The 11,980-nt window shown below is 42.4% G+C and overlaps 1 protein-coding gene across 4 annotated transcripts in view; it reads left to right on the forward strand.

Moving 5' to 3' along the window:
- Nucleotides 1-11,713, forward strand: part of LOC134225148 (WW domain-containing adapter protein with coiled-coil homolog) — a 56,181-nt gene extending 44,468 nt beyond the window's left edge. For all 4 annotated transcript variants that reach the window (XM_062704990.1, XM_062704992.1, XM_062704989.1 and 1 more), the window contains exon 11: nucleotides 9,963-11,713. In XM_062704990.1, coding sequence (XP_062560974.1) covers nucleotides 9,963-10,041 — 79 coding nt within the window. In that variant the 3' untranslated portion in view covers nucleotides 10,042-11,713. The remainder of the gene's footprint in view (nucleotides 1-9,962) is intronic.
- Nucleotides 11,714-11,980: the final 267 nt, after the last annotated feature.

The raw sequence follows: 11,980 nt of genomic DNA on the forward strand, positions 1-11,980 counted from the left end.
GGAAATGGCCCTATGTGTGTTAATTGATGCGATGTTTGTGTATCGCATCGCTACTGGGCTTAGGCCATCAATGCAGCCGTACACCACCGAAACATCTTTTCACAAAGGTCCATCGAAAAGACGCCATTTGAATTCTAGTACGGAAATAATAGGACTCAGCTATCGTTCAATGGCCAACTGAGAAACACAAGAAGCTTGATCCTAAGGGTAAGAAGCTCACGTTCGTGGAGTATGGTAATAACCATAGAGGGTCTCGGTTCAGAGATCCAACTATCGACTAAATAATCATCAGTCGAGATGAGACAAGCATTCTAAAAAGAAGAAAATAACACCGATGAGACTCTTGCTAAGGAGGAGCAAAAGGATTTTTTTTAGAGATGAAGGCAATTTGTAGCCAGACGTTTGGAGACGCCTATAGGATGGTGATGGCCAAAACAAGAGGAGCACTGGCACCTCCCGAGCGATGTCCAATAAGGCTGAAGACGATAATCGAAGCACTATTCCCGCACCACGGTCCGCCAGCAGCGAGGGTAGGAGCAAATGACGAAGCAGTGGCGAGGGTTACGTTAGAGGAACTAATGACGGTCGACCCGTGAAAAGCACCTGGTCCGGACGGGATCCCGAACATGGTGTAGGTAGCCAAAATGACTAATCCGGACATGTTCAGGTTAGCCATGCAGAGGTGTCTGGACGAGCGGACATTCCAGGATATATGGAAGAGACAGCGTTTGGTCCTGTTACCAAAACATGGTAAGCCACCAGGAGACCCCTCAGCGTACAGACCAATCTATCTAATAGACACGGTAGGGAAGCTACTGCAGAAGTTGATCCCGACCAGGCTGTCACCGTATGTGGAGGAGGTAGTAGGATTATCGAGCGAACAATTCGGCTTACAAAAAGGAAGGTCTACTCTGAATGCCATTAAATCGGTGGTTTCAGAATCAGAATCTTTCAGAATCGAGTATTGTTCTACCTACGAGACAGACGAAGGCTTGGCTAGCGCCCCATTCCCGGCAGGTGTCCCACAGCAATCAATTTTGGGTCCATTGCTTTGGAACATGATGTACGATGGCGTGCTGAGGTTCATGCTCTCACCAGGAGTCAAGTTAGTGGGATTCGCCGATGACGTAATCATGACGTGTACGGAGAATCCATCGAGGAGGTCGAATTGACTGCAGCCTATTCGATCAGTCTAGTGAAGGAATGGTTGCGCAGCAATAAGCTCAAGCTGGCGCATCATGAAACGGAGATGATAGTCGTTAGCAACCGAAAATCGGTTCAAGAGGCGACAATTTGAGTCGGTGGATGCGACCTCACCTCCAAGAGATCTCTGAAACAATTGAAGGTGATGCTCGACGATAAGTTGAGCTTTAAAAGTCACGTCGCCAGAGCGAACAGCTCTGGTATATCGCACCGTATCTCGTGAAGCGGCATGTGTACTCGCGGGCATGATGCCTATCAAACTGGTGGTGGAGGAAGACGAGGAGTGCTACGCCCTCAGGGGCACCGATAACGCTCGAAGGAATATCAAGGCAGCAACGCTAGCCAAAGGGCAGAGGGAGTGGAATAACTCGGCTAAGGGAATGTGAACCCATCGCCTAGTCAGTGTGTCGGTATGGATGGCTAAACTTTGGCTTGACACAGTTCTTAACAGGCCACGGATGCTTCAAGTGGTACCTACACAGGTTCGAACACGCGGCTTCTCCCGCCTGTCCGCAATGCCCAGACGTGACAGAAACGGCTGAACACTTTGTACGTCGTTAATGTAGAGCCAACAACATTGTATCGATACCTGTTTAAAAACTGTATTTCCCAAGACATCTTACTGATTAAATATACTATAGTTTCTGTGCAGTTGACGGTAGAAGAAACACGCGTTTTTTCTTTCGCTACCGAATCCGAATATCGTCTATACAGTCCACTTGCCTTGTTGGACATAATTTGTGGTCCTTCTAGGCCGGATATTGTGATTACATCGCGCAGTGACCAATTGACGTGATTTTTGACGCGAAAATCGCGATCCTTCTCGGAAAAGATTATTCCAGAACATTTGGCTGACGCAACAGCCGAATGTAGTGGGGCTCGGCCTCGTCGACGCGGCTCGTAGCACTCGCTCGTATTAGTGTGTGCGTATGGCGAAGGATGTTTAGAACGCCTTCAAAATTGGAGAATAAGAATAGGGGAGTGAATAGCCCAATACTCAGCATTGGTGAACAAATCAGTGAACAACAACAAAAGGAAAAAACAAAAATGATGGAAGAAAAACTTAAAGTGCTTATTCATCAGAGAGGAGCGGTGAAGGGCAAGTTGACACGCATTAAACATGCACTCGAAGACAATGATGAAGAACCGAACCCTAACCTGAGCAATGTGCATTTTTTGCAACAACACCTAAAAACAGTTGAACTGTGCTATAGTGAATATAATGAACTGCAAAATGCCATTTATGCCCTCGCCCTGTCTGATGAACGGAGAAGTGAACAAGAACAGCGATTCATTGATTTTGAGTCGCTATATAACGATTTGAGCATCCGACTTGCGATGTTCTTGGATGAAGTGCGTCGACCGGAGCAAACACCAGTTGTTACTGCTATGCTGCCAACACCATATTCCTCCACATCCATGCCAACAGTGTCCCAAAGCTTCCCTCAGTTGAAAGCACCACTTCAACGTTTGACGGAACTTATGAATCGTGGTTTTCGTTCAAGTGCATGTTTCAAACGATTATGGCACGGTACGATAACGAATCGCCCGCAATTAAATTGTACCATCTGCGCAATTCCCTCATCGGCAAAGCAGCCGGCATAATTGACCAAGACATTATTAATAATAATGATTATGCAGCGGCGTGGGCGATTCTGACTGAGCGGTTCGAGGATAAACGCCTGATCGAAGATAAACACATCGAGGCGCTGTTTACCCTACCGAAAGTTCAGAAGGAAAACTCGGTAGATCTCCGAAAGCTTGTGGACACGTGTGTGAAAAATGTTGAAGCGTTGAAGAAACTAGGTCTGCCAATGTCCGGTTTAGGGGAACGCATGGTATTGAATCTCCTGTCGTCTAAAATGGACAATGACACACGAAAGGCATGGGAAGGAGAACAGAAGTCCGGTATTCTTCTGGATTACCTCGGAACCATAGAGTTCCTGAAAAAGCAGTGCCGGATCCTGGAGAAAATGGAAGCCAACTCTAAAACAGTGGACAATATGAAGCCGATTCGACCGGCAGTGAAATCGAGAACTCTAGCTATGACAAGTGAACAGAAGTGTACCATGTGTGACTACAAACACGAACTGTATAAGTGCGAACAATTTAAAAAGAACAGTGTTAATGAAAAGTACAACCATCTCCGAAAGTTTGGATTGTGTTTTAACTGTATGCAGAAAGGGCATCGTACGACCGATTGCTCTTCTTCGAACTCTTGCCGGAAATGCAGTAAGAGGCACCATACCTTGCTGCACCCAGAAGAGAAGAAGCATGATGAAACGCAGGTGAAAACGTCCCCGGATGATTCGAGTTCCCATTTGACAGACGAGCGTAGAGCTCGTTCTGAGCTGCCCTCTGCTGGCACGCCCGAAACCGACCGTAGTGAACAGAATATCACAATGTGCACAACGGTGGTTACTCCGAAGAAACAGACTCTTCTTTCGACGGCTGTGGTACTAGTTTACGGTCGAAGCAGTGTGCCATTTCTGTGTCGAACGCTAATCGATTCGTGTTCGCAGAATAATTTCGTCACCGAAAGGTTCGCCAATTTGTTGGCATTGAAGAAGCACGCTACGGATTATCAAGTTAGCAGCTTGAATGGTGGATCCACTAGAATCCGTCATGTTCTACGAACTACGATCAAGTCTCGCCAATCGGAGTATTCGGCGGAGCTTGAATTTCTAATCGCACCGAAGATCACTGAAGAGCTTCCGTCGAAATCGTTCGACATTTCGCACTGGAATTTGCCTGCACATCTCGCACTGGCCGACCCAACTTTCAATAAGAAGAGTCGTGTGGATATGCTATTGGGTGCGGAAACATTCTGGGATTTGATGAAAGAAGGACGAATGAAGCTGGCTGAAAATCTTCCATTGCTCTCTGCTACCGAACTTGGATGGGTAGTCGGAGGTGTGCTATCCGAAAAGAAATCAATCATAGCAAGAATGTTCTGTAACGTAATCGAAGAAGAAGATTTAAATGCCACTTTGCGGCGTTTCTGGAGTATTGAAGGAGCAGACAACTTTCGTACTGTGACGACAAAGATACCGAATGACTGCATTGAACATTTCTTGCGTACCCACGAGCGAGATTCCGAAGGCAGATTTACTGTACGGTTGCCTTTCAATGAACGAAAGGATGAACTAGGGCGAATCATTCGACATGGCGAAAAGGCGCTTCCTTGGTTTGGAACGTAGGTTAGACCATCATCCGGAATTGAAAGAGGAATATTCTGCGTTTATCAAGGAATACGAAGATCTCGGCCATATGCGAGAAATTGAAGCAAACGTGAATGAAATTCCAGGGTCCAATTATTATTTGCCACACCACTGCGTGCTACGACCAGGTAGCCTTACGACCAAATTAAGAGTCGTCTTCGATGGGTCAGCGCCAACATCCACAGGTGTTTCGATAAACGATGTGTTGCAAGTTGGACCTGTCTTCACTGTAGATATTCTAAAAATGTTCCGACAGGTTTCGGTCCATGCTAGCGATACTCCATATCAACGTATACTGTACCGAACGAAGCGCACTTCTCCACTTAAGATTTTCCAGTTGCAAACTGTTACATACGGTTTAGCTTCATCGCCGTTTCTTGCCACCATGTCACTATTTAAACTTGCGGAAGACGGACAACAAGAGTTTCCAGCGGCTGCAGCAGTTATCAAGCGGTCGTGTTACATCGATGATGCTTTAAGCGGTGGCCATACAATTGAAGACACGGTAAAGCTATGCACAGAACTCGAGAAGCTGCTACATTCTGGTGGATTTGAAGCGCACAAATGGTGCTCTAACACGCAGAAGGTTCTACAGCATATTCCAACTGATTTGAGAGGAAACGATTTTAATGTGAAGGATGGAAACACCTCTTATGTCATCAAAACACTCGGCATTTCATGGAATCCGGAAGAGGATCCGCTGGGATTTGTGGGTCCAGTAATTCCTGCAGCCAAGTTGATATTTCGGGAAGTTGGAATGCTGAACATCAATTGGGATGACGAAGTGCCTGAACATCTTGCAAAACGATGGCGTAATTTTCGAGAGGAGCTCTACGTACTGAACAATCTGAAAATACAACGGTGGATCATCTGCGAAAACATGGATCGTCTGGAGCTGCACGGATTCGGAGATTCATCTGACGATGCGTATGGGGCCTGTCTCTATACGCGCCTTGTGCAAAACAACGGTGCTGTTACCATGAAGCTTGTGTACAGTAAATCCCGACTTCTACCAAAAAAGGCTGGTAAGGCCAAAGTTATAACTAACCCTGCAGCGGAGCTAATGGCAGCTGTCCTATTATCTCGTATGGTAGCCAAAGTTATTGATGCCATCGATCTTCATTTCTCCTCGATAACTTTGTGGAGCGATTCTACGATCGTTCTTAGCTGGATTCAGAAATCTCCTGCTACACTTCAGCAGTTTGTATCGAACAGGGTCAGTGAGATACAGCAGCTCACGAAGCAATACAATTGGCGGTACATACCTACAAACCATAATCCAGCGGATCTAATATCACGAGGTGAGCGTCCTAGAAAGTTGATCGACCAATGCGTGTGGTGGAACGGTCCTGTAATTTTGCAAAGTCATGATGATATTATTGTTCAACCACCCGTGCTGCCGGAAAGTGAATTACCAGAGATACGACCAAGTTCCTGTTTGGCAGTAACAACTTCTGTAGAAAGGCTACCAATCTTTGGGAGGTTGAGCAACTTTATGAAGATGCAGCGTTGTATGGTTTACGTCGTGCGCTTTGCTTACTACATCATTTCGAAAAGGCGTAAAATAGTGACAGGGCTACCGACTGTTCAGGAAACAACTCAAGCTTTGAAACTTATTGTGCGACTGGTTCAATGTGAAGCTTTCCGACCAGAAATATTGGGGCTACAGAATGATTCAGAAACTAAACACCGCTTACGAAGTCTGAACCCGTTCATGGACCCTGAGGATGGAATTTTGCGAGTTGGCGGTCGCATTAAGCGGGCGTTTATACCGTTTGAAAGTCGTCACCAGATCTTGTTACCTGCGAAACATCCTTTCACTGAAGCGTTGATTCGACACCAACACAAAGAAAACCTACACGCGGGCCAGAAGGCTTTGTTAGCAGTAGTCCGTCAACGATACTGGCCGCTCAATGTAAAATCCACCATCCGGAAGGTTATTAGAGAATGCATCACCTGCTTCAAGGTCAATCCAGTAAAAATACTCAACTGATGGGTTACCTACCATCATATCGAGTTCAGCCTGCTCCTGTGTTCGCTCATACTGGAGTCGACTTTGCTGGCCCTTTCCACATTAAGTCACACACCGGGTTGAGAAAAGCGGTCATCACGAAGGGATACGTCTGCCTCTTTGTGTGTATGAGCACCCGCGCTATACACGTCGAAGTGGTGTCAAACCTTACAACAGAAGCTTTTCTTGCGGCGCTGAAAAGATTTATCGGTCGTAGAGGTTTGGTGATTAAAATCTATTCCGATAATGCCACTAATTTTGTTGGTTCGCAAACTGAGTTGGAGCAACTTGCAAAGCTATTTGCCGAGGAGCAACATGCAAGGAAGGTGAACGAGTTTTGCTGCATTAAGGGGATAGATTGGAGCTTTATTCCGCCGAGGATCCCCCACTTCGGTGGGATATGGGAAGCAGGTGTGAAATCTGTTAAATTTCACTTGAAGCGTATTGTGGGTTCTCGCAACTTGACATTCGAGGAATTGACAACTGTGATGGTGCAGATCGAGGCTCAACTTAACTCTCGACCGCTGACGCAATGTAGTGATGACCCCAATGATCTAACAGCAATCACTCCCGCGCACTTCATCATTGGTAGAGAAATGCAGTGTATCCCAGAACCATCTTACATCAACTTGAAGGAATCTACATTATCACGATGGCAACTCCTACAAGCGAGTTTAGGAAACGATGAACCTCCGAGTACTTACCAGAACTACAAAATCGTCAAAAATGGTTTAAGGTTACCAAGATACGACTAATATAAAGATAGTGCTAATCTTCGAGCCAAATACTCCACCTATGCACTGGCAGCTCGCCAGAATCACCGCTCTTCATCCGGGCCAGGATAATGTTATTCGAGTTGTTACATTGAGAACGATGAAGGGAGAATGTAAGAGAGCAGTAACTGAAATATGCCTACTGCCATTGGATGAAGATTAGGGATTGAAATATTACATTTCAACGGGGGGAAGATGTACGTCGTTAATGTAGAGCCAACAACATTGTATCGATACCTGTTTAAAAACTGTATTTCCCAAGACAACTTATTGATTAAATATACTATAGTTTCTGTGCAGTTGACGGTAGAAGAAACACGCGTTTTTTTTTCGCTACCGAATCCGAATATTGTCTATACAGTCCACTTGCCTTGTTGGACACACTTTAGATTCACATGTCCTCGGTTCAAAACGAAGAGGCATGCGATGTTGGAAGCATGCGGAACGAACACTTCCACCGATAACATCGTCAGAAAAATGTGCCAGAACCCAGAACCCGACACTGTGAAAGGTGTCGTTTTGGGAAAAGTACTTTCTGTTACTTGGGTGGGTTTAGTGGGTCCGGCGGTCTGACCTTCTGCCTACCGCGTTAACCCCACTCCCTGAGTGATAAGCCTTCAAAAAATAAAAAATAAACCCGGAAACCCGAATAGTGTAAGGATGGAGTCACTACTCCCGACTCACTAGAACCAACTCCTATTGCACTAGGTAAAAACACTCACCGTCATCCACCGAGTCGATGTAAGGATTAAAACAAACTGGTTGTCTTGAATGAGAAGCACAAAGAAGAAGAAAGTGAAGATACCTAAAGTTTTAACACGCATTTCTAAATGGAACAATAAGGCGACATATTTTCTGTCCATCGAAGTAAAACGCTCCGAGAATGGTTGTTCCTTGAACTAGGAAACGTGTATTCGCTATTCAGATGGTTTTATCTAGAGGCCTGAATAAGAGAAACGCGGATAGGTATGTGCCGCTAATCGAACCGTCAAAAAACATCAGCCAATCGAGCAGGAGACCTGTCAAGCAGCCAGAATGTTGGCTCACATACTGAAAACGGCTAAATTTGTGTTTATGCCATTTTTAAATAACTCGAGCAACATATGATTAGGGCCGAAAAACCAACAAAGCTGAACCGAGAAAAATGAGGTTCAAATTTTCTATGACTAATTTAATTCATTTATTGAAGTAGAAACTCATTTCATTGCCAAAACCATGTCAATACTATACGTAAATGGTTATATTATAACAGCAGATCAAGATTAAATGAAAAACCATTCGAAATCTACAAAATTTCAGCTAAAACAAAAATCGCGCCGTTTACTCGCATCATCGGCAACACGTCTGGTTTTTAAGCCGTTTGCTCAAAGCTGCTAACACCATCGGATTTGTTTAGATTTGTTAGCCAGAGCAGTTCTGCTATGCGATATATCGAAAACCTAGTAAGAATATACATTTGAAAATAACTTGAAGCTAGTTTTTCTAAATAAACAATATAAAGTGAACGGCTTAAAAACAACAGCAAACATTCCGCATGGTAGTTAAGGGCGCCAACAAAGGACTTAAAAACCACTATGGTGCAAATGGTTCATGAGACGTTCACTCAAAACAGCAATTAATGTGTTTCTAAAGAGATATCAAGTACGGAGTTTTAACTAGCATGAAGAATAATTTACAAAGCAATCGTTCATGCCAGAAAATCAAAAATCATGGTTTTGGTTTATAAGCCGTAATCATATGTTACGCGAGATAAACAAATTTGAATGCATTCTACATTAGTTTGCAATAATATATGCAAGTCATTTATAGATTATGAAATGAAATTCCATTGTTTATTGGATTATATTATCATGTGATGTGGACACATTAAATAGCGAATTTTAGCTACATAAACTACTTCTTCCTTTTCATGTGATGCTCTTTGATGAAGAAGATTGAATGCAGTGTTGGCAAAGTCATATTTTCTATCCGCGTTTCTCTTATTCAGACCTCTAGTTTTAACACGCTTTGGCATAAATCAAACCAAGTTGTCCAATCCAAAAGCCCCATGGATGCTGACCACATCAGCAGAAAAGTTATCTTATAAATCAGTCTTATCGGGTGTATACACTGAGGAAAATGGCTCTTCAGATTTTCATAAGGCCAATCTTATGAGAACATTTCATAAGAATGGAATTATGAAAATCATAAGACCTTGTTTTGACAAATTCTGGATTTATATTGGCTATCCAGTGAATTGTTTTCTTGAGGCGATAGGCCTGTGATGTAATCACGCGCCTCCTAATCTCGACGTCTACGGTTTGAATCCGGGTTACAAAATCTCGATTTCTAGCGATTAGATCGAGAACATTTTTGGCATCCCAGCCTAATCAATGAATCACCTGCTTTGAGCGTGCTTACAGCGGCACACTAGGAGTTAACTTTCTGAAATCAGTATGGCGAAACGGATGTAAGGCTCGATTTCTCAAAATTAAGCACCTTCATCGAAAAAATATTTGGTAGGCGTAGTAGGAAGGTGTCCGTCCTACATAACTGGTACCAAATAGTTTTTCGTGAAAAGTTCCAACTGTTGAGAAAACCCGCGTTATAGATGTCTTTCGCCATACAAACTTTGGATGGTTAACTCATGCTGGCTTTCACATACACGGCGGGTAGGAAACCAGCCACTGTATTTGATTCATTAATGATAAACAGTCGAAATACAGCTCAACAATAAGATTAACACTTCTTTCATATCTTTTTATTTATTTCCAGAATTATGTATCTACGACAACAAATTCGTAGATTAGAAGAGCTGAAATCGGAGAACTCTTTTATGTCTGATGATCTATAGCGCTATTAAATACAAAGTTAAATTTATATAAAAAATACAAAAAAATCTTTACAAAAAAATGACTAAACAAAAACTAGAAATCATCCTTTCTTTTCAAAGGAGGATAAAAATTACACTACCTAACTGGGATGCATGTTATACACTGCAATACAAAAACCGATTGATACAAAATTAAAACATCAACAAATACAGAAACAAATTAAAACCGAAAAGTCAAAGTCAAGCTAACTCACACATCAATGTATAAAGCTAGAGGGAAATTTTTAAATAAATAAAATATCCTGCTCTGAAATCTATTGAGTCGACAGAATGCTAGAAGGTGGAGGAGAGGATGCTGAATTGTGCAAATAACGCATACCCATACACAAATAAAAATACATACATCATAGTCCTTCCGCATCATACACACTAACTCACTTACACTCACTCATAAATTTGCGCAGAGATTCACTCGAACACAGTGTTACACTTTTACCCGTTGGTAATTTTCTAGGACGACTGAAGATATAAAGCAAATCGTACGAATCATCAAAGGATATGATTTTAAACTGTTATTATTATTATATTTATATGAAATATGACAAAGTTTTGTTCTTTTTTTCGTTTCAAAAAATAAAACTAATCCCGTGAAGCAAAAAAAGGAGAATCGAAACTTGTTTAATGTTTTCTAGAAAATGTTCTAACGAAAAAAAAATGTAAATCCATGAAATTGACAAAAAATCATTCAGTAGCATAGATCGATGAAAAAGTTATAATCAGCCCCCACATCCCCCTGTCTTTGAAAAAAAAATAAGAACTGCATTCGTGCCGGGAAGAGTACGTCGGCAATATCTCTACTACACTCTGTTAGGGCCTCACGAATAGTGATGAAGAGGATGTTCATGATGAACACGATGGATGTTGAATGACGTTCTTCCGCGAACATTTTGGTGAACAAAGTTGGAAAACTTGATGAATGAAACGTAAAAGATTAGAAGGAAGCGAACTGATTCGCGTTAGAAACAGCACTTTCTAGAGGAAAAACAAGTAAAATACAAAAATGCTAAAAAGTAGTCTAAATATTCATGTATATTTCATTAAATTGTAAGTTACTCTAAGGACAAAACAGTAAAAGCGTAAAATCAATTAAACAAACAAAAAACTGTTGACAAATGAAACAGAAAAAAAAACTTCAGAGCAAAACGCGTTGGAGGACCGTTGAACACATCAGTTTTAAAGCAGCGCTTGACATGCGTTCAATCCGTCGTCGTTGGAAAAGATGCAATTTTCTTTTTACGAATAAATATTATCGGAGGTACACTTGCATAACAGATAAACAAGCAAAAATAAAACAACACACAACTACTGCAAATAAACCAATCTATCGGGAAATCAAATTAATCTAACTTATCGAAAAGTAACTAAAGGAAAAAATAGAAAACTCGGAAATAGCAAAGCAGATGATACCACACGCAAACAAAGTGGACTGATAACACATCGACTGACGACGACAGCACATGGTTAACGGACGCGGACCGACGGACGAACGGGGACAGTGGTAAGCAGCAAAATTTTACATCTGGATCCATCTCTTTGATATAAACAAAAGAAAACATGGAATATAAGTCATAGGGAAAATAGTGAAGTTTAGTAATATGAAATAATACAACAAAGTATATTTAAATCAAGTGAAGTCGAACCGCCGTCCTGCTTGGGAAATGTATAGAGAACTGACCCTGGTTAATCCTTTCCAGCCTATGGAGTTTGTAGAGTCCCATCAGTTTTTGCACCTCATCTAATTGTCTCAACAGCAAAAATCAATATATTTTGTGTTGGCATTGCATTCCCCACTGGGACGTAGCCGCCTCACAGCTTAGGCTGTGGTGAACCATTCCACCGATTCGTTTAACTTTTAGTTAAAATTTGACAGTTCGATGGTTATATCGCCGTGGTTAATAAT

The sequence above is a fragment of the Armigeres subalbatus genome, chromosome 3 (genome assembly GCF_024139115.2).
Source record: "Armigeres subalbatus isolate Guangzhou_Male chromosome 3, GZ_Asu_2, whole genome shotgun sequence".
Lineage (NCBI taxonomy): Eukaryota > Metazoa > Arthropoda > Insecta > Diptera > Culicidae > Armigeres > Armigeres subalbatus.